Source organism: Carassius gibelio, chromosome B25 (genome assembly GCF_023724105.1).
Source record: "Carassius gibelio isolate Cgi1373 ecotype wild population from Czech Republic chromosome B25, carGib1.2-hapl.c, whole genome shotgun sequence".
NCBI classification, from domain to species: domain Eukaryota; kingdom Metazoa; phylum Chordata; class Actinopteri; order Cypriniformes; family Cyprinidae; genus Carassius; species Carassius gibelio.
Window position 1 is genome coordinate 20,732,734 of NC_068420.1, and position 21,763 is coordinate 20,754,496.

Here is a 21,763-nt window from a genome sequence, read left to right on the forward strand (position 1 = left end):
CCCCTCACGGCCGATTGCCGTGACACTTGTCACACATTTATCTAAAACAACACTTAAACTTAATCTTGAACTAATTAAATAAATATACCTACAATTATAGCCTATCTGTGCAGCTGTTGAATCCTGTGTATCAAGTTGATTTGCCTGTGTGCGTGCATTTAAAACAGTGCACATGCGTGTGTCTGAGAGTGCATGTCTGCAGCCAGACCCTTCTCAATTCTGCGAGCTTCGCTCTCAAATAGACAACACACTGTGTGTTTCCCCTACCCCAATATATTATCACGGGCAGGGAAAACACACAGCCTGAACACTACCTACTTTAGCCCAAAAACGTCTCTTGTCTGAAGTTTGATATAATGGAGCTTATCAGTGGACAAACGACACCAAATAAGACTTACAAAACAAATAGAGAACGACACACACACACACAGAGCTTCGCTTAATGACAAAAAGCTTATGCTCTTTCCACCTCTCGTGCTTTTATAATTCCTGGTCACTAAGTCATTCGCCTATTATATCATGCCCATTCATGAGACTGATTACACATATAATTCAGGGCTGGTCACGATGAAGGGCATTCCCAAATCATTTTCGAATGCACCTCGAGTTCCTGAAGGGGAAACAACATTTTCACAAGATATGGCGTATGGATATTCTTGCTTTTAGGGGAGAAGAGTGAGAGTCAGAGGCAGGAAGGGGAGAGGAGAGGGAGGATGGGGGTCATAAATGAGCAAGGAAATAGGTGTTGTTTACACTTCTTAAATATCTCTTTTCCATATCAGTTTTATTGTTTTATTGCTTGGCAGCATGGTATCTGTTTTCTGTCAGTTCCTGTGAGCCACCAGTTACACAAAACATCCCAAAAGAAAGAATTAGTGTAAATATTTATATTATTCTTTTACAAAACAAACAAACAAAAGAAAACATTTCTCACAACAGAGGTTACAATAACGAATCACAATGACTTTGATGTAGGTCAAGTGTTGTAGGCTCGCAGTAATCAATAGTCCATGATTTGCAAAGTTTAACTCAAGATATCACACTCATATGCAAAATTGTCACGCTCAAAAATAATCATACAAAACAGGAACCAAAGAAAAGTGCTCGCTCTGAGCGTATCTTGAAAGAGTTAGAATGAGTAATTATGAATGTTCGTTTGTGTGTGTGTGTGTATAACGTAATGTGTGTTTATCACTCACTGACGTGACTGCACAACGCCACAGAGGAGACTTTCAGGCTTGAATGGAATGGATTTGGAGTGAGTACCTGAGGTAAGGCTTTAAAACCGGCAACGATCGGCAGCTGGTGTCTGACGGTTCCAAAAATGCAGCGATTAAATCCCTTTTGGCTCGTTCCCTCTGTTGACTGTACGCTACCACCTTGAAACAGTGTGCGTTTGGTAAAGTTCCACGTTTGGGCTTGACTTGACTTGACTCATTAGCGTTACTAGTAATGTTCACTTCCACGCAGAACTTTAGTAGCAGACGAAAGATTCATGCAGTGAATTAAGAGAAGCGTGAGCTATGACTGTCTGCTGTCGGTCCCCCGCAGTCTTTAAATTTACCATCCCCTCTCTCCATTTCCTTACCGCTTCCTTTCCATACCCTCTGCATCATCCCTTGTCGGTCTCCTGATTGGTCACTTCAGTTCATTCATGTGATCGTAATTAAAAGGTGCAGGTTCGTCAAGAACTTGTCACCCCCCCCCCCCCCCCCCCCCCGCTGAAAAAAAAACAACCTCAAGGTTGTGAGAGTCATATGCTTTAAAATCCCCGGAATTCTGTATCCTCATCTGAGGATTCTTTAAAAATTTCCTGGAGTCTTTGTTTACCATATAACTCTAAATCAGCAGCGTTGGGGTAGCATGGTTTCAGATTACAGACGTGAGTAACTCTAACATCTTTGCCAGTTGATTCCAAAACAATTTGATAATTGACTAGACCCATCTGCTTGATTACTCTGTAAGGCCCTTTCCACTTGGGTGCTAATTTAGCACTGAAACTTTGTTGGGCGCTGGATTGTGGAAAGCTCCTCAGCCAGACGCGATCTTGTTCCTTGTACAAGACTTCTGGTCTGTTTTTATTGTAGTTTCGCAGTTGGCGCTTCTTTGCTCGTATGCAATTCTCTTTAGCTCTTTCCTTTAGCTGAGCTATTTGGTTTACCACATCGTAAGATGGATCAGATGGTGAGAGGTTGTTTTCCTGAGGTCGGAACAGTTTGTCCATTGGACCTTGGAGCTTTCGGCCTAGTTGCAATTCTGCAGGTGACATTCCAATACTCTCTTGGATGGCGGAGTTCACAGCAAAACAAAGCTCAGGTATGTACTGGTCCCATTTTTTTGTGGTTTTCCTCCAGGTAAGAGGAAATTATACATTTTAAGGTGCGGTTCACTCTCTCCGTCATGTTCGTTTGTGGATGGTACGCTGTTGTTAATTTTTGTGCAATGTTCCATTTTGAACACAATTCTCTGAAAAGTGATGAGACAAATTGGGTTCCTCGATCGGACAAGATGAAGTCTGGCACACCCCAACGGGTAAGGATTTCCTTGCAGATAATCAGAGCAATGCTTTATGCATTTGCTTTACGCATTGGGAACATTTCAACCCACCGAGAGAAATAGTCTACACAGACTAGAAGGTATTCGTGACGGTGTGGGCTGCTGCTGGGCAATGGTCCCATAATGTCCACTCCTAACATTTCCATAGGACATGTGGTGGTGATAGTTTGTAACTTGCCTGCAGGTTTGCGATTGTCATATTTGTAAGTTTGGCACTTCTCACAACATTTTTCGTAATTCTTGACATCTGTCCACATCTTAGGCCAGAAGACAACATCCTGTAGAAGTTTGTAGGTTTTAAAAATACCTCCATGTCCACTCAGTGGATGTGAATGGTAATGTTGAAGAATTTCAGGAATGAGGCTTTGAGGTAAGTACATTCTGTACTGAACTTGTCCTTTGCATAGTTGGGTCCTGAGATACAACTTGTCTTCAACAATCTCAAATTGTTCAGGGGTAGCCTGCTTGTTCTCTGCTATTCCTTTGAAAATCTTTTGAATTTCAGGATCCTTATGTTGTTCTTCCCATAGGTCCCTAGCAGTAATGGGAAAGTGTACTTCGCTGTCCAGGCTAGTGAAAAAGGTGCATGCAGGTAAGTTGGTCACTCTGGAAAGGGCATCTGGCGCTGCATTTAGTTTTCCTTCTCTGTATTCAATGACAAAGTCAAACTTTTGTAAACGCTGGCCCATTGGATGAGACGACCAGTGGTTTTAGTAGAGGACATTACCCACTGAAGGGCAGAGTGATCAGTCACAACTGTGAACATTCTGTACTCCAGGTAGTGTTGCCACTTCTCTAACGCCCAGATGACTGCTAAACACTCTTTCTCGGTGACGGAGTAGTTTGTTTTGGCTGAGTTTAAACTTCGGCTTGCAAAAGCTATAACTTCTTCCATTCCTTGCTCTTTTCTTTGGGTTAACACAGCTCCTAAACCCGTTCCACTAGCGTCTGTGTATACTGTGAAAGGATGTTGCAGATTTGGATGACTGAGAATGGGGGGTGAAGACAAACATGTCTTGAGCTGCTCAAATGCCTGTTGACACTCATCGGACCAATAAAATGTTTTCTCTTTCTTTTTCAGAGCATTTATGGGTTCTGCAATTTTTGAAAAATTCGGCACAAATCGATGGTACCATCCAGCTAGTCCAAGAAACCGCTGTACCTCTTTAAGGTTGGTTGGTACTGGATAAGACCGAATGGCCTCAACTTTGTTAGGGTCTGCCATAATACCTTTAGTGTTCACAACATGGCCAAGGAATGAAATTTCTTGGAGGCAGAATTTACTTTATTTCAAGTTGATGGTCAAACCTGCTTCTTGGAGCTTATGGAAGACAGTCTGAATGTCTTGTAGATGCTGATTTAGGTCTGATGAATACATTATTATATCATCTATGTAAACAAAACACCGTTCTCCTCGCAATTTCCCCAATACAGTCTCCATTAACCTTTGGAAGGTCGCAGGGGCATTCCTAAGCCCAAAAGGCATAACGTTAAATTGGAAAAGTCCTGAAGGAGTGATGAAGGCAGTTTTTGGTTTACTTGAGGGGTCTGTGGCCACTTGCCAATACCCACTGTTGAGATCTATTGTGGAAAAAATTGCTGCCCCTTATAGTGATTCGAGAATCTCTGTAATGTTCGGCAACGGGTAAGCATCTGTTTTCGGTTATGGCATTTAACTTCCTATAATCCACGCAGAATCTCATGAATCTCAGAATCAGAATCTCTTCTTCCCTCAGGCAATCCATCTTATGAACAGCTGACAATAATGGCGAACACACTACACTTTATATTTATATACACACACTTTATTTATCTAACACACATACTTAGTATACACTTAAATTTTGCACACAATATATATGTACATACATAACTTCACTTTGTAATATACCTGCCTACAATTGTCATTTGTATATTGTCATTCACTGTCTACATATTTGTATTTTTTATTCTTTTATTATGTGTTTTATGTTCTGTCGCTGTCATTCTGTTGTACTGCGGAGCTTCTGTCACGAAAACAAATTCCTCGTATGTGTAAACATACCTGGCAATAAAGCTCATTCTCATTCTCATTCTGATTCTGATGCTGCCATCTTTCTTGGGAACAAGAACGACTGGAGAAGCCCAACCCGAGTATGATGGTTCCACAATTCCTGTCTTAAGCATCTCTTCCAGTTGTTCGTTTACCAGAGCTTGCTTGAGGGGAGACATGCGGTAAGGTTTCTGTTTAATGGGTACTTGCTGACTTGTGTAGATGTAATGTTTCAGAACATCACTACGACCAAGTTGAAGTGTACATACTTGAGTGTTACTCTCTAGAAGTTCCTGCAATTGCTGTTTACCATCAGGAGGTAAGTGGGCATCATTCACAGCCTTTTCAATCAGAGTTAAGTCGGTAATCTCAGGAGATGGTAACATGAGTGTGGATTGAGGAGGTATAGAACTTAGTAAGGACAGACTCTGCAGCTTTCTTTCATTTCTTTGTCGTTGGGATTTGCAACTTGCAGGCACATTAGCATTTCCAGGTTGAAACAAATGTTGCTCTCCTGGATTAGACTTGAAAAAGTATTGTCGGTCAATGATGTTGATTTGCATGCCAACTAAAGAATATGAAGTCCAAACCCAAAACTACTGAATAGGCGAGGGCCTTGAAAGAAAGGACAGCAATGGGTAAAGTAAAGGAATGATTATGTATATTAATTTGTTGATGTATCCATCCTAAAGGAACTTCAGCTTCTCCATTTGCCAGATACAAAGGTCCCAAAGTCCAAGGTTGCAGTTTCTCATGTGGGGTAATTTTTTTCCACACCTCCTCCTGCACCATAGTATAACTTGCTCCTGTGTCCACAATAGCTTTTCCTGCCCAAACACCAATGCAGACAGCAGAGGTGTCAAGTAACGAAGTACAAATACTTTGTTACTGTACTTAAGTAGAAATTTGGGGTATCTATACTTTACTTGAGTAATTATTTTTCAGCCGACTTTTTACTTCTACTCCTTACATTTTCATGCAAGTATCTGTACTTTCTACTCCATACATTTTAAAAATAGCTTGGTTACTGGTATTTCATTTCGCCTTGTTTTCATTCCGGCTTGTCATCACTCAAAAAAAAAAAAAAAACCTATCCAGATAAATCGCGCCATCCGGATGGAGTGAATTTGATTGTGGTTGGATGAGAAGTATAAACAGATACCATCCCGACACCCTATTGGTTTGTATGCGATCCATCGCACCTGCACATGACACAAATTACATCACCCTCCAGCAAGGGCATAGACAGTTTTTGGTTCGTTTATCATAAAATGTATTTCTTAAAAGTAGGGTTGGGTATGGAACCGGTATCCTATCGCCTCAGAGTCAGTCGGCTTAAATTTCATATGAAACCGGCGTCAGACCGGTCTCCTCCCCGTCTTTCAGCGCGCTCTTCAATCCGCAGACCGCGGCGGAGCAGCACGAGCTCAAACAGAGACAGAGGACATAAGGTGTGTGTTTATCAATAGATTGTTAGAATCTGTATCAGTGAAGTCATTTGTCATAAATACAGTTTACAAAAGGTCACGAAGAAGCTGTCGCTTTCTCATCTACTGTAAAGTTTTCGCTTGTCACAGCCGTTTCCTCCAGTGAAAATCTAGCCCTTAACACATATGACCGAACAAATACTTTAATTACACTTATTTAAATATACTTATACTAAATATTAATTTAATCATACATACTTTATACATACACTAACTACTGTACAAAAGTCTTAGGCACGTTAGTATTTTCACTTAAAAGAATGGTGTTCGGCTATTTATATATTTTGCTGTAGTGTGTCGGTAGAAAATATCAGTTTACATTTCCAAACATTCATTTTGCCGTTGTCAAACTGCTTGTGCATTCAAAATCGCACTAGATTATTATTAAAATTAATGGCAAACTGATATTTACTATGGACACACTAAAGCAAAAGATTTAAATAACTGGCTTAAAACCCTTTTTTTGGGGTGAAAATACTAATGTGCCTAAGACTTTTGCACATTACTGTACTTTACAAACGACATTGTTGCTACTTTATAAAGAATGAGCATACAGTCATTCACAGAACTGATTTAAGACAGTGACAGACAGCACTCATCTTAACTAAATATCAGAGTGAGTGACAGATATACAGTAGAATTATGTGTGGTTTTATATTAAATAATGACCCAGATTGTGAAATACATTTATTAGCCTTAGATTAAGGGAAGCACAACTTGGGAAGTGAGAGCATCCAAGGTGAAAGCTATGGATTTATTTAAAATATTTGGAATGTTCTTTTAAGTTATCCTTAGTTTTTTTTTTTTTTAGGTTCTTTTTTTTAAGTATAGGTTCAGGCACCATTTAGGCGCCTGTACTGTTTTAAAAGTATCGAAAAGGTACTGGACCCTATTTAAAAGTTATTATTTCTCACTGGCTCATTTACCAAATGGGTGCTTTATCTTCGTTCTCCACAAATAAAGCTACTGTTGGTAGTTCGGTAGTGAGACGTTTTAATATATTATCGTTTGCGATTGACAATGTTGTGATATCTAGGCTATACCAACTTTGTAACTTAACATAGCATACGTATGTACCGAATACAGGAAGCTGTCAATCAAGAAGGTATCGGGATTATGAGTTAATTTTCCTTTTTAGTTATTGATTAATCACTTGGATTAATCATTAATTTTGACAGCACTATAATGCTTATTGTAAATAGACAACGTTACAAGAGTAATTGTTACTAAGCCTGCACCAATGTTCTTGTCCATTGCCCTCACAGATTCCTGCAGCTAAGCTTGGATGTACATTTACATTCCATTAAAGGTTATTGATGACATGCCTCTGAAGTTTGACTTTTTGCACCATAACAATACTTATTGGCAACTAGTCATCATATCTCTAGTCCTTTAATGTATTTGCATTGTACTAAAATGCGTTCATTTTCAATGGGCATATATGTGGCTGAAACAGGTAGCCTAGTGCATCCCAAATTTTTCAACATGAACATTTAATATAACATTATATTCATTATGGCCTTTAGAAAAATGTTTTTTTTAGGAGGTGGGGTAGTTCACAATAGACCCCTGTGGTGCGGCCTAAGCTTTTGTTCTTAATGGCATTTGTTCCCTTACATTACTTTTACTTTTATACTTTAAGTAGTTTTTTAAACCAGTACTTTTACACTTTTACTTGAGTAAAAAGCGTGAGTTGATACTTCAACTTCTACAAAAGTCTTTTTAAGACCTAGTATCTATACTTCTACTTGAGTAATGAAAGCCAATACTTTTGACACCACTGGCAGACAGGCACTACTAACTGTGGCGGAATGATTGGAGATGGAGATGAAGGTATTTTCGGGGTTGTTTTCATTTTAGGTATGGTTGTAGCAGTTACAGCATTACTGGTTGGTTGGCTGCCATGTTTGTGAGGTTGAAATGCTCTTCTGTTACCAGGTGGGTGCTGTGGTTTCTCAGGAGTGGATGAATAATGTGGACAGTTTCCAGATGCGTGATAACCTTTACATCTCCAGCTTCGTACAGAAGATGGTTTGTCAGCATTTCTGTTGGTGGGCTTTTGTGGGACATCTGAGAATGTTGGTTTACTCACACAAGTTTCATACTGCTGTTGTTGCTCGTAGTCCTTCTCCAGTTGATGACCCAACTTTACGAGTTCTTCCACTGTGGTGACACGACTACGTAACTGACTGGCCAGGTGAGGTTTTATGTTCTTGAGAATCAATTTAACCACCTCCGTTTCGGTCAAGGTTGGTTTCCACCGTTTGCAGAGGGCTCTGTATGCGAAAGCAAAATCTTGAATTGTCTCATTTTCTCCTTGTGTTCGGGTATGAACTCGTTCCGCCAACTCATCTTCATAATCTTCTGATAGAAAAGCAGAAAGAAATGCAGTTTTAAACTCATCCCACGTGTTTATGGAAGATCTAGCGACCTCCCACCAGTCTTGTGCTGTGCCATGTAGAACTGTGCGAAAAGTTGCTAAAATGTCAATGTCGACAAGAGGGTGTAATGCTTGGAAGTCTTGACATCGTGCTAGATATAGCAGTTGGTCAGTGTCATCAGATGATCTTCCAAAAGTAGGAAAAGTCAGTCTTAAATGGTCACTCTTGATGGCAGGAGTTAGTAGATGTGCTGGACTTACTAGTGTGCAGCAGGTATGTTAGGTGGGGTTGTAGATGAGGACTCCCTTTGTCTTTCTATATCCACCTTGATTGTTTTGAGGCTGTTCATTTCAAGTTGAAGTTCAGTTATCTTCTTGTCTAGTTAATTCATCTTGATGTTACCTTTGGTAACTTCTGCAGTGAGTTGCTCATGCTCTTTTTGAAAAATTTGCTGGGTGGTCTTGATGTCCTGCTGTATCTCCAGTTGTAGTTGTTCCACCATAAAGCGAAATTCAGTATTATCTATTATCATTTTTTATTTTTGTATCTTTTTGTACATGTATACTAAGCTTTGGCAATATTGTATCATTGAATTGAACTAGAGAGAGAGAGAGAGAGAGAGAGAGAGAGAGAGAGAGAGAGAGAGAGAGAGAGCGAGCATGTAGCTCCGCCTTCGAGTGCTTCAACTAGGTCCTGTAGACCACTGTAAAGGGCTTCACGCGCACTTTCTGCTGTTACACGTTCTATTGTACAACATAACAGCTTAAAGATCTGTAGTAATGTCTGGAAGAGGCAAAGGAGGTAAAGGGCTCGGGAAAGGAGGCGCTAAGCGTCACCGTAAAGTTCTGCGGGATAACATCCAGGGCATCACCAAACCCGCCATCCGTCGTCTCGCTCGCCGCGGCGGAGTCAAGCGTATCTCCGGTCTGATCTACGAGGAGACCCGCGGGGTGCTGAAGGTGTTCCTGGAGAACGTGATCCGCGATGCCGTGACCTACACCGAGCACGCCAAGAGAAAGACCGTCACCGCCATGGACGTCGTGTACGCGCTGAAACGACAGGGACGCACTCTGTACGGCTTCGGAGGATAAACACGTCCGTGTTAGCAGAAAACCACAAAGGCTCTTTTAAGAGCCACCCACATTTTCGAGAGGAGTACATTTCATTACGTTTTGCTAGATAATCATTTTAGACGCATACGTAATCTAAACTTACTAAAAATAAAGCTATCTGTAACCAGTATAGCAACTGTTTAATAATTTAAATTTCGGTTTTTGTTCTACATACTTGATTTAAGTATGAAAGCGCAGTCGAATCAAAGACTGTTCTCCATGTAGTGGTCAAAATATTAATTTGATACAGGCTCTAAAAAGGGGGAAAAGGCCAGTAAAGTATGTTAACAAAATATATGAATAGGATTTTCGCTACACATGATCTTTAGGATGTCGAGTATTATGCAGTTTTGTTGAGTGTGGTCACCGAATTCAATTCAATTTACTTTTATTGTCATTCAAGAACAACAACAGTACATGATATATTAAAGTGCACTAACACCAGTGCAGATCCCCTCCCAAGTATTAAATAATAATAAATAATAACTACCCAACTACCCCCTATGTAAACATGGCACATCAAAAGTATGTAGTTGTTAGAACACAGAACCACTGACATTCGCTCTTGATAACAAGATACTTTACAAAAACGAAGGGTATGGTCACAGTTGGAATTGATGTAGTTAATGCAACAGTGCAGTCTAATAGTGACACAGGGCAATATTTAGCAGCCTTACTGCATAAGGGTACAAGCTGTTAGCCATGAGTAAACATCTTGATGGTCACAGTAGTGACCGCTGGGATAACAGTGAACTTTGGGACACAATATAAATCCAATTACAGTTCTTGGTCAAAAATGCACTAAAACAGCTGGCTTAAGATATATAATTTTTTTTTGCTATTTTTTTGGGGCGGGGGTATTAAACGGGTTAATATTAAATTAAAGCCGTGTTAATTTATTGTGCAAAACAATAAAAATAAATATGTGTGGATTTATCACACATTTCGAGCGGGAAAGTGAGACAAAGAAGCGTGTGTGGGAAGAGACCGGAAGTAGTCAGATTTAGAAGCCTGTGATTGGCTGAGGTGTCTGTCTAGCCCGTCGATTTCTAACCAATGTTTCTGTCAATCATTGTGCGAAAGACCCAATCAGGGAACAGCAGATATCCCTCTTAAATTAGCATGAGCATTCAATAAATCCCCAGTCCATTATCTTAAACACTTACTGTGTTGTTCTGCTTACCTTGAACTAACATGCCTGAACCAGCGAAGTCCGCTCCTAAGAAGGGCTCCAAAAAGGCCGTCACTAAGACCGCCGCTAAAGGAGGAAAGAAGCGCAGAAAGTCCAGGAAGGAGAGCTACGCTATCTACGTGTACAAAGTGCTGAAGCAGGTTCATCCTGACACCGGCATCTCTTCGAAGGCGATGGGGATCATGAACTCTTTCGTCAACGACATCTTCGAGCGCATCGCCGGTGAGTCGTCTCGTCTCGCTCACTACAACAAGCGCTCCACCATCACCTCGAGAGAGATCCAGACCGCCGTGCGTCTGCTGCTGCCCGGAGAGCTGGCCAAACACGCCGTGTCTGAGGGCACCAAGGCCGTCACCAAGTACACCAGCTCCAAGTAGATCTTCGTTCCGACTCCGAAACACAAAGGCTCTTTTAAGAGCCACCCATCTCATCACTTAAAGAGCTGTTTAATAAAACTCTTTACCGCCCGGCCCGCTTTAATCCCTGGCTCGCACCGGCCCGACAGTGGAAATGCGGCTATTATGTACCGTAGTCCTATATCCGTGTCCTCTAGTTGCCACATCGCCGCTCTTCCATCAAATCAAATGTAATCAATAGTGTTAATCTTGAAAGTATTTGTTTGCTCAAACATGCGCCTCTAGGCACCCGCTACTGTAAAGATGGCCTTAGTGAATGCAAGGTCAATCTCGAATATATATTTTATTTAAATTATTTGTTTACATGTCACTTCTTAATATTTGTGACTGAGACCTGGTTTAAATAGGGTGACTTGATGCCTCTTGCTGAGATTATATAGATTATATGGTAACTGCTATCATAAACCGTTCTTTAGCCACAGGTGTTGTTCCGGCTAGTTTTAAGCATGCAATTGTACAACCTGTTGAAAAAACCTTAACAACTTGATCCAGAAATGTGCAGTGTCGACTGATCTCTAAACTGCCTTTCATCTCTAAGCTTTTAGAGAAAGTAGTTTTTTCACAGCTCCAGTTTTATTTGAATTCTTTTAATATTTTGGACATGTTCCAATCTGGCTTTAGATCATTACATAGCACTGAATCAGCTCTGTTGAGGGTTACAAATGATATCTTGCTCTAGATTCAGGCTCTTGTGTTGTGCTGGTTTTGTTATACCTGAGCGCTGCATTTGATACCATTGACCACAACATTCTTCTTGTACGACTAGAATATGTGGTAGGTGTCAAGGGCTCTGTACTAAAGTGGTTTGCTTCCTACCTAGAAAAAAAGGACCTTTTCTGTAAATTTAGGAAATTATTCCTCCGTCATCTGCGCCTGTTTTATTTGGTGTGCCCCAGGGATCTATTATGGGACCTTTTTTGTTTTCCCTTTATATGCTGCCCTTCAGAAGTACAACATTTCATATCACTGTTATTCAAATGATTCTCAGCTTTACCTTCCAGTAAGGCTTGACACCACTGCTTCATTTGATGTTATTGGAATGTGTAGATGATATCAAGAGGTGGATGACGAATATTTTTTTGCAGCTAAATGAGGATAAAACAGGTTTTAATTATCGGTTGTCCGGCAGATTCCTCTCCTGCTCGGAAAGCACAGTTAGGTCCTCTCTCAACAAATGTATGCAAACAAATGCCTTGGAGTTATCTTTGACTCTTCACTATTCTTTGATAAACAAATAAGTGCGGTTATAAGAGGAAGCTTTTTCCATTTAAGATCTATTGCAAAGCTGAAGAATATTCTTTCAAGCAAAGACCTGCAATTCATGCTTAGCAAATGCTTGCAATTCATATCACGATTAGATTATTGTGGTCTTCCGCAATCTTGTTTACATTTTTTTCAAAATGCAGTTGCAAGACTTTTGACCGGGTCTAGAAAGAGGGATCATATTTCTCCTGCTTTGGCATCCGTTCACTGGCTTCCCGTTAAGTTTTGAGTTGATTTTAAAATCCGTATGTTCTTTTGTAAGAAGTTGTCTGGCTGTGTGCCAATGTATATTTGTGATATTATTGTGTCATACTGTCCTGCTAGGTCACTTAGATCTTCAAATCACTTTCTTTTAAATGTGTCACGATGTCGCTACAAATTAAAGGGCGATCGGGCCTTTTCTGTGGCTGGGGCCAAGCTTTGGAATGCTCTCCCTTACCATGTGAGGTCTGCTCCTTTATTTGACATTTTTTAATCTACTCTGAAAACATTTGAATTCTTTAGCTTTTGGAAATTTTTAATTGTTTTTTATAGTGTTAGTCCTGCAATGCAATATGTACAGCACTTTGGATAATTTTTGTTGTGTTAAATGTGCTTTATAAATAAAGGTTGTTGTTGTTGTATATCACAGTAGTAACAGTCTTTGAAATAGTGGTTTAAAAGACTTAGATATCTAGGGTTTGAGCTCTGTATTTGACCAGTGGGCTTGATTTGTTCTTCTGTGTAATTCTACAATTCTGATTATTTTAATTAAAGATTTTTGGGCATTTAAGAGTATTTTGTTTCAGTATTACCACTATGGAGTCTAAAATAAATTTACATTATATATAGATATATATATATATAGAGAGAGAGAGAGAGAGAGAGAGAGAGAGAGAGAGAGAAAATTCGACTGACTGCGTCGTGTTTACAACAGAATGCTGAATGTAATTTCCAATAAAAACACATTAATGTAAGGCGTGCCATTCAACAAAGACTTGATTTGAAGGGAACATCAAGAGCAACCGTTTTTATAAAAATTGATGTGAACGTGTTTTTTGTACCTTTGTTATCTTTGCCGTTATTTTATCTTTTTCAATTAACAACAATAAAAGGAAAGCGTGGCAGAGAAGGACGGGGCTTGGAGTTTGAGGGGCTTACAGTGATTGGTTTGCAGCTGTGACAGACTCTGACCAATAGACGACGAGCACAGTCTTGTATAAACCCATCGTCATACCACGACTCGAGCACATTTGCGTCGATTTGCAGTGTATACTTCTTTAACAATACCTGAATAATGAGTGGCAGAGGTAAAACCGGTGGTAAAGCCAGAGCGAAGGCAAAAACTCGCTCCTCCAGAGCAGGTCTGCAGTTCCCCGTCGGTCGTGTGCACAGGCTTCTCCGCAAAGGGAACTACGGCGAGCGCGTCGGTGCCGGTGCTCCGGTGTATCTGGCCGCTGTGCTCGAGTATCTGACGGCTGAGATCCTGGAGCTTGCTGGAAACGCCGCTCGGGACAACAAGAAGACCCGTATCATCCCCCGTCACCTGCAGCTGGCGGTGCGTAACGACGAGGAGCTCAACAAACTCCTGGGCGGAGTGACCATCGCTCAGGGCGGCGTGCTGCCCAACATCCAGGCCGTGCTGTTGCCCAAGAAGACCGAGAAACCCGCCAAAACCAAGTGAACACGAGAGAACACGACACTCACAAAGGCTCTTTTCAGAGCCGCACACTTCCTCCTTAAGAGCAGTTTGAAATATGAATTTGCACTATGAAAAGTGTCATTTTTTTAATGCACTATATATATATATATATATATATATATATATATATATATATATATATATGCGCGCTATGAATCGACTCGTTATAATATTCATTTTGTAGCCACTCTACCCTGACAGCAAGCAGTTTCGGTCCAGATTCGGCCCACATCTGGCCCGCATGGATTTCATGCGGGCCAGATCCCAGCTAACAATTTTTGGTTCCCAGAACGTTAGTTTTTGGTTCCCAGAACGTTCTCAGAACGTTAGTTTTTGGTTCCCAGAACGTTATTTTTTATGGTTTGTTTTTGGTTAGCCAGGAAAGTTTTCTTAACGTTCTCAGAATGTTAGTTTTTGGTTCCCAGAACGTTCTCAGAACGTTAGTTTTTGGTTCCCAGAACGTTCTCAGAACGTTAGTTTTTGGTTCCCAGAAAGTTTTCCGAATGTTAGTGTTTGGTTCCCAGAACGTTAGTTTTTATGGTTTGTTTTTAGTTTGCCAGGAAAGTTTTCTTAACGTTCTCAGAACGTTAGTTTTTGGTTCCCAGAATGTTCTCAGAACGTTAGTTTTTGGTTCCCAGAACGTTCTCAGAACGTTAGTTTTTGGTTCCCAGAAAGTTTTCTGAATGTTAGTGTTTGGTTCCCAGAACGCTAGTTTTTATGGTTTGTTTTTAGTTTGCCAGGAAAGTTTTCTTAACGTTCTCAGAACGTTAGTTTTTGGTTCCCAGAACGTTATTTTTTATGGTTTGTTTTTGGTTTGCCAGGAGTTTTATTAATCCCAGAACGTTATTTCTAGCATTCAACTAACAATTTAATTTACTTTAATAACATACGACTGTATAGAAATAATCAGCTTACAGTCCATTGTTTTGTCATTTTTTAATTGTTGATTAAAAAAATAATAATACAAACACAATCATTGGGTTGTAGGCTGAGCATCACATTCAAAACATGGCAGAAAGCGAAACAAAATCAAACTACTTCAAAAATGTTATTATTAGTGTAATTGTAGATCCTGCACTCTTCCATCTTCACAACAGTCATCTGTAAATATAACAAAGAATAGTAATATTATAACAAATAAAAGTGATATTCTTGTTTCATTCAGTCATTGCCATTGCCTAGTACCTCAATTATAACGTAATAACAGTTTACCGCTAGATGTCACTGTTGAAGAGGGTATTCAAAGGGGCGTTTGTTGTAAAATATAGATGTCAGCGAGCAGCGAGATAAAAATTAGCGATAGATGCCATTTACACAAAGTAGGCTACATTAACTGCAAATAGCAATTGATTATTTACGCTAAAAGGGTTTTTGCAACAAGGTCGTTTACCTGACTGTCGGACCATTTCCCGCTGACACAGGGACATAATACGTACACTACGTACGCTGGCAGCGATCAACCATGATGAGAGGGAACCCGGCATGTTTGATGAAGAAAGCTGTTCAAAAGCTGTTGCCCAGCTGTTCAACTCAGACACAGAAGATGAGGACTTTGATGGATCTGTGGGAGAAGATTGATTAAAAAATAATGTGAGTGTATTGTTAAATAGTAGAATAAAGTTCAACTAAACTCACTGTTTTGAGACTGTGCCTTATAATCCAGTGCAACTTATGGTGCAGAAAATACGGTAGACAGGAGAGTAGATTAACTTTGGTGGACTTAAAATTTGAAAAATGTTGTAAAAAGACGTGTGACATCTTTTATTTTGCGCTTCAATTAAATATGAATCAATCGGTTCATGTGCTGCTTGAACTGAGGCACTACAGCGATCTGTAACACATTAAATCAGCACAAAACACTATTTATTGTTTGAATTTCTTAAAAAAGAACAAAAGAAAAAAGGGGGGCCAAATTTAAAAGCTGAACACTTGTTTCATACCAGAAGTGACCTTCTCTATCTTCTTCTGTCTGTGTGTTGTCAGTTTCCTCTTTGGTCCACAATGTATATTTCGCTGTGTGAGAACAAGGTGTGTACTGTGAGAGCAGCATGGCTTGTCAGACATAGCTACAGTATTTAAGGAGGGACGCTTGTTTTGCGAAGGGTCAGTTGATTGCTATGATCAAAGCTGATTTTTCAGCATCATTACTTCAGTCTTAAGTGTCATATGATCCTCCAGAAATCATTATAATATGCTGCTCTTTGCCAAATAAACACTTCTGATAAATATGAATGTAAAAAAAACAGCGCTGTTTTATATTTGTGTAAACCGTTTATAACAGCATAGAGTTTATTTATTTATTTTAAAGCTTGATTGTTATATAGACCCCAGACTTCTAAATGGTAATGTAGACTACATTTTTTAAAATAAATTCATATTTTTATTCAGCAAGGACACATTAAATTAATCAAAAGTTAGTGTCAAGAAGAATTTTCTATTAGCAAAGAATTCTCTCTCTCTCTCTCTCATATATATATATTGAGCAGCACAACTGTTTTCAACATTGATAATAATCAGAAATGTTTCTTGAGCAGTAAATCATCATATTAAAATGATTTCTGAAGATCATGTGACACTGAAGACTGGAGGAATGATGCTGAAAATACAGCTGCACATCACAGGAATAAGTTACATTTCACCAAAAACTGCTATTTTAAATTGTAATATTATTTCAGAAATTGGTAAGGATAGCATTAGTGTATGTTTGGGGTAAACCTGCTAGTCATATGGATCAGTGTGCCTTGGAGATGTTGTTGGACAGGAGGTTTGCTCATCATGGGATGCAGAAGATCATCAAGCACTAGAAGAATCTAGAAATATAACAAGCAATCTGTCACAGAGCCAACAATATTCAGTATACAACGACAGTTTTATCTAAATAAACCAAGCAACTAGAAATGTAGAAAATAGAAAGAATATGTATTTAATAAATATCCTGAACAGTTTTTATCAATATTTGTTTATCATTAGACTAGATCAAAATGCGTTTGAACTGTGACTCTGATGTAATGACGTCACTGATTAACGGTAACGTTAGTGTATATTTAGGTTAAATAAAAAAAAAAAGCCTATTTTCAATCATCCATTGAAAAATGACCAGAAAATATTTTACAGAACTGTCAATGCCTCTCATCTACACATACATGTGTTATTAAAATCCCAAACTCTTCATAAAAGCTTAGTCTATGGAGTTAGCATACATTACCTCCTCTGATAAAGGTTCAGATGCTCACGGACTTGTTCGAAAACACTTAAACATTTCTATGAAGTAAATTCAACAGATGCTGGTCAAATACAAGCAAAAGAGATGTCAGGAACAGTGGCATATGATATTTGTGCAATTTTAATTTACTAAACTTACCGAAATCAGTGAAAACAGCAGCGAGAGACGGAGCGTGCAGCTTGCCAGTGTTGTCGACCGCCCGTTTCCATGCCAACTCCCTCCGCTCCAGTGTTTGAATCTGAATGAACGCGCTCCAATGTTCAGCGCGCGCTCATTAAAACACGCAGAATTTACAGTAACACTCAATCCCCTCATTACAAAATCGGCTGTGTGCTCACAGTGTGTGTGTGTGTGTTCACTGCGTGTGTGCATTTCGGATGGGTTAAATGCAGAGCACAAATTCTGAGTATGGGTCACACTTGGCTGAATGTCACTTCACTTTCAAATTTGGTTTGTTTTCAGCTGCTATGAAAGGTTACATTTTTAGCGTGTTTTATCAGTTTATTGTAATTTCAAATCGCTTACATTGTATGTCTTATGAATTTCTGCAGCAACTCAGTTAACCAAAAATAACCTGCAGGGAACGTTCTCTTTAGGTTATAAAAAAAGCCAAAAAAAATAACCTGCAGGGAACGTTCTGGGAACGTTCTCTTTAGGTTATAAAAAAATGCCAATAAATAACCTGCAGGGAACGTTCTGGGAACGTTCTCTTTAGGTTATAAAAAATTGCCAATAAATAACCTTGAGGGAACGTTCCCAGAACGTTCTCTTTAGGTTATAAAAAATGCCAATAAATAACCTGCAGGTAACGTTCTGGGAACGTTCTCTTTAGGTTATAAAAAATTGCCAATAAATAACCTTGAGGGAACGTTCCCAGAACGTTCTCTTTAGGTTATAAAAAAATGCCAATAAATAACCTGAAGGGAACGTTCCCAGAACGTTCTCTTTAGGGTACTAAAAAACAACCAATAGAGAACGTTCCCAGAACGTTCTTATTTGGTTCCCCCAAAAAATAACCAAACGGGAACGTTAGGGGAACGTTCTGTGTTAACTGGGATGTGGGCCGGATCTGGGCCGACACTATGTTGCTGTCTGGGTAGAAAGGAGTGCTGTCAATAGAGCGAATTATGAGTTCCTATGAAAAGTATAATTGAGTGGAACAGCACAATATTTAAACTGGTGGGGAACGTAGGTTAAGTGAACATCTTGAAACATTTATAGGTACATCCTCCATCCCGCTGTCATGTAGTGTAAATACTAATTATTTTATCTTTAGATCTGATTGTACCATCAGTCTTCTGAGAATCATATAATATGTAAAGGTAACAAAAATAGGACAATGAAATGAGAAATTTTGAGCGGGAAACCCAGACTGCCGCTGTCTGTTCGAAAATAGGAAACGCCCTGTCATTGGCCGCCATCATGCCCAAAGACATCCAGCTGGCCCGCCGCATCCGCGGAGAGCGCGCTTAAACTCAACGCTGTTTTACACCGTAAACAACGGCTCTTTTAAGAGCCACCAAAAGCTCACAAGAACGAGATAATTTCTGCTGTATCGCAGAGAGTAACACCAGTGACCGTCCATAAAGTACTTTGGTAACACCAAGGAATTTTGTCTGGGATTTAGTTTCATTATATTTATCAACTTTAGTTTCCCATTACAGACACTTAGGCAAATGGTAACATTTTAATTACGGTTTCACAAGGACACGTTTGGCTAAGTTAATAAAACAAAATACTAAATTTTTTAATCTGCAGGGTCTATATGGGGTTTGTGATTTTAAGTAATTGAAGTTAAAATATATTTGTAATAATATGAGAGCGCTGACTGTTATTTGAGTTGGGTCTATTTTGAAAAAGTCTGGGGCTGTCTGAGCTTATTGTGCTCTACTTTTTATGATTATAGCATGTATAACCCTCACAGTCCAGAACATTACTGGCCTTCATGCATCAAGCACACATTTGACTTAAGAAGTTAAACCCGGAAAATAAAACTGAACCAGTTAAGTACAGTTTAAAATATAGTTTTAAATATTACATGACAATAATTTGCAGTTCTCAAAGAACCAGTCAAAGGCATCATGACCTTGCTTAAAATAACATTGTTTGGTGTAATAAAATTTGTTTATATGGTTTAGGGTTCAAAAGCATTATTTTTAACATGGTGTACATTACTGTTTGTCCTCTGTTCCCCTTCTTTTCCAAGTAGGGGTAACTGCAGCCTGGAGCAATGGGCGTGGCAAAAAATGGGCGTGTCGAAATGTTTCTCATTGGTGGAAAGAAAGGTAGGGGGCGTGGCAAAATGTTTAGCGAAAACTGGGTGTTCCGCCTAAAGGCGAGCCATACTCTTAATCGCTATTGGCCTATAGATTAATAGAAAGCGATAAATTAAACACATAATTCTATAAAAGCAATTGAAATTCATCCAATGCAAAAACTGCGTTAATGATGTAAATAATATTATTTTAAATTACTTTCGAAAGTACCTTCAAAAGGGCTTACTGACGTAATCACCACCGCACTTTTAGGTCTTAGTTTATCGATAATCAAAAACAGATTACAATTATTTTTGTGAATACAAACGTCTCTAAACAAGGTTAGTCGCACTTGCTGCTCTTAAATTAAAGTCATTTAAAGTCAGCAGTATTTGTTAACATTAGTGAACTAACAAGAACAAACAACGTACAGAGGTATGTTTATTAACTAACAAAGTTTAATAAAAACCGTATCAAATGTATTGCTCATAGTTAATGTTAGTTAATACATCAGTCAACAAATGAACCTTTGTTGTAAAGTGTTACACTAGAAAACCAGGTTTTGCCTGATAAAGAAAAATTAGTAAAAATTAAAAACTAATAAATGTAAAAATTAGTCAGAAAACTTGTTTTAAGTGACATTAACCAATTAAGCAAACAGACACAGCTTTATCCACTAAAACGTTTATTTAGCTTTCAGTTTCAGTCACCAATTCAAGTAAAAAGATAGATAGAGATAGATAGATAAAGATAGATGGATAGATAGATAAACCACTCATTCATTAATTAATTCATTCATTCTGTAGTAGCAGTCCATAGAACAGAATCCAGCAAACTCTTCGTCTGAATAGAAAGCTGTGAAGATCCCTTCTTTCCAAGACCACAGTATCTACAGCATCACACATCTGCTGAGCTCCAGCTCCACTTTGTGTGTCTTCCTCACATCTGGACTGACAGACTTCCAGTCAACCATACCTACACAAGAGAAAAACAAATGTTGAGAGATTAAAAAAATAATTAACCAACAAGTAGAATAAAATATCCAATAAAAAAAACGAAGCACAAGTGTTTGAGAGTGCAAGTCTGCAGCCAGACCCTTCTCCATTATATCATAATACAACTGTACTACTGACTCTTCACTGAGTACCAGAAGTACATATGCTTCCTGTGCATGTTTCATAAAAGAATGGAATAAAAAAAAAAGTTGACTGGCACTCATCTATACCACAGGTTATACTAATATTTACATTTATTCATTTAGCAGACACTTTTATTCAAATCGACTTACAAATGAGGACAAAGTTGAAGCAATCAAAAACGACAAAAAGAGCAATGATATATAAGAGCTATAACAAGTCTCAGTTAGCTTAAACACAGTACACGTAGCAAGGGCTTTTAAATAATATAATAAATAAAAAGAAAACAGATAGAATAGAAAAAGAATAGAGCAAGCTATTTGGTTAATGTGCATGTACAACTCCAACATGTTGAGTTAATTTCAAAAGAGTGAATGTCCTTCGAGATCACTTTGGGCAATGGTACAGTCAAGGCATGAGGATCTAATTCAAGAGGCTAATCATTCAGAGTAAAGTTACTGACAGAGCTTGTCTCGTCTACTAATGTTGACAATGTCCCTCTGAAGAAAAGTCGGTGTCTTTCTCAGGTGTGGTGGATATGCAATGTTGAAAGCAGAATACATCCAGAAGGCTGTTATGAAGCTTCATCAAGGCTGGTGCACGGACACACATCTGTTCCATCTTCTGTCACCACACTGAGCTCTCCTCCTGTGATTGCCATTTTACAGTCAGTATCCATCAGGTGCACGGTAGGAAAGGTGTAGCCGGGTCCCCCTTTCATAAAATAAATAAATAAAAAGAATAATATCAACAACAATAATAATAATAATAATAATAATAATAATAATAATAATAATAATAATAACAAGAAAAAAAAGAAAACACTTTTCAGATTCATCAGATTCTGTTGCATTCTCTTTGGCTCGGACGGTGTAGCTACATACACTGCAGAACTGCAGAAACAATCAGAAGCTAATGTATAAGGTTCACAATATACCATGCATTTCATGTTCTTGTATACACGGATAAATCTTACATTGTTTTCTAAAACTATTGCTTTAAATTTTTAACAGATGGGCTAAAAAGGTA

The 21,763-nt window shown here is 38.9% G+C and overlaps 3 protein-coding genes and 1 long non-coding RNA gene across 4 annotated transcripts in view; 3 read left to right on the forward strand and 1 right to left on the reverse strand.

Annotated features, from left to right (window-relative positions):
* LOC128014423 (histone H4) overlaps nucleotides 1–9,594 on the forward strand; it is a 201,962-nt gene extending 192,368 nt beyond the window's left edge. The window contains exon 2 of the mRNA XM_052598009.1: nucleotides 9,234–9,594. Within this exon, the coding sequence (XP_052453969.1) occupies nucleotides 9,236–9,547 (312 nt within the window). The 5' untranslated portion in view covers nucleotides 9,234–9,235 and the 3' untranslated portion in view covers nucleotides 9,548–9,594. The remainder of the gene's footprint in view (nucleotides 1–9,233) is intronic.
* Nucleotides 9,595–10,729: 1,135 nt separating this feature from the next.
* Nucleotides 10,730–11,193, forward strand: LOC128014409 (histone H2B). The gene has a single exon (XM_052597993.1). The coding sequence runs from the start codon at nucleotides 10,763–10,765 to the stop codon at nucleotides 11,135–11,137; it is 375 nt and encodes a 124-aa protein (XP_052453953.1). The 5' UTR covers nucleotides 10,730–10,762; the 3' UTR covers nucleotides 11,138–11,193.
* A 2,507-nt stretch (nucleotides 11,194–13,700) lies between these two features.
* Nucleotides 13,701–14,173, forward strand: LOC128014401 (histone H2A-like). The gene has a single exon (XM_052597985.1). It carries the CDS (start codon nucleotides 13,716–13,718, stop codon nucleotides 14,100–14,102), a length of 387 nt encoding a protein of 128 aa, XP_052453945.1. The 5' UTR covers nucleotides 13,701–13,715; the 3' UTR covers nucleotides 14,103–14,173.
* A 363-nt stretch (nucleotides 14,174–14,536) lies between these two features.
* On the reverse strand, nucleotides 14,537–17,927 carry LOC128014435 (uncharacterized). Its single transcript, XR_008183537.1, has 6 exons — nucleotides 17,482–17,927; nucleotides 17,326–17,381; nucleotides 16,836–16,930; nucleotides 16,061–16,133; nucleotides 15,511–15,681; nucleotides 14,537–15,221 (listed from the first exon to the last, which is right to left on the reverse strand). It is a non-coding gene; the product is annotated as an uncharacterized LOC128014435 (long non-coding RNA).
* Nucleotides 17,928–21,763: the final 3,836 nt, after the last annotated feature.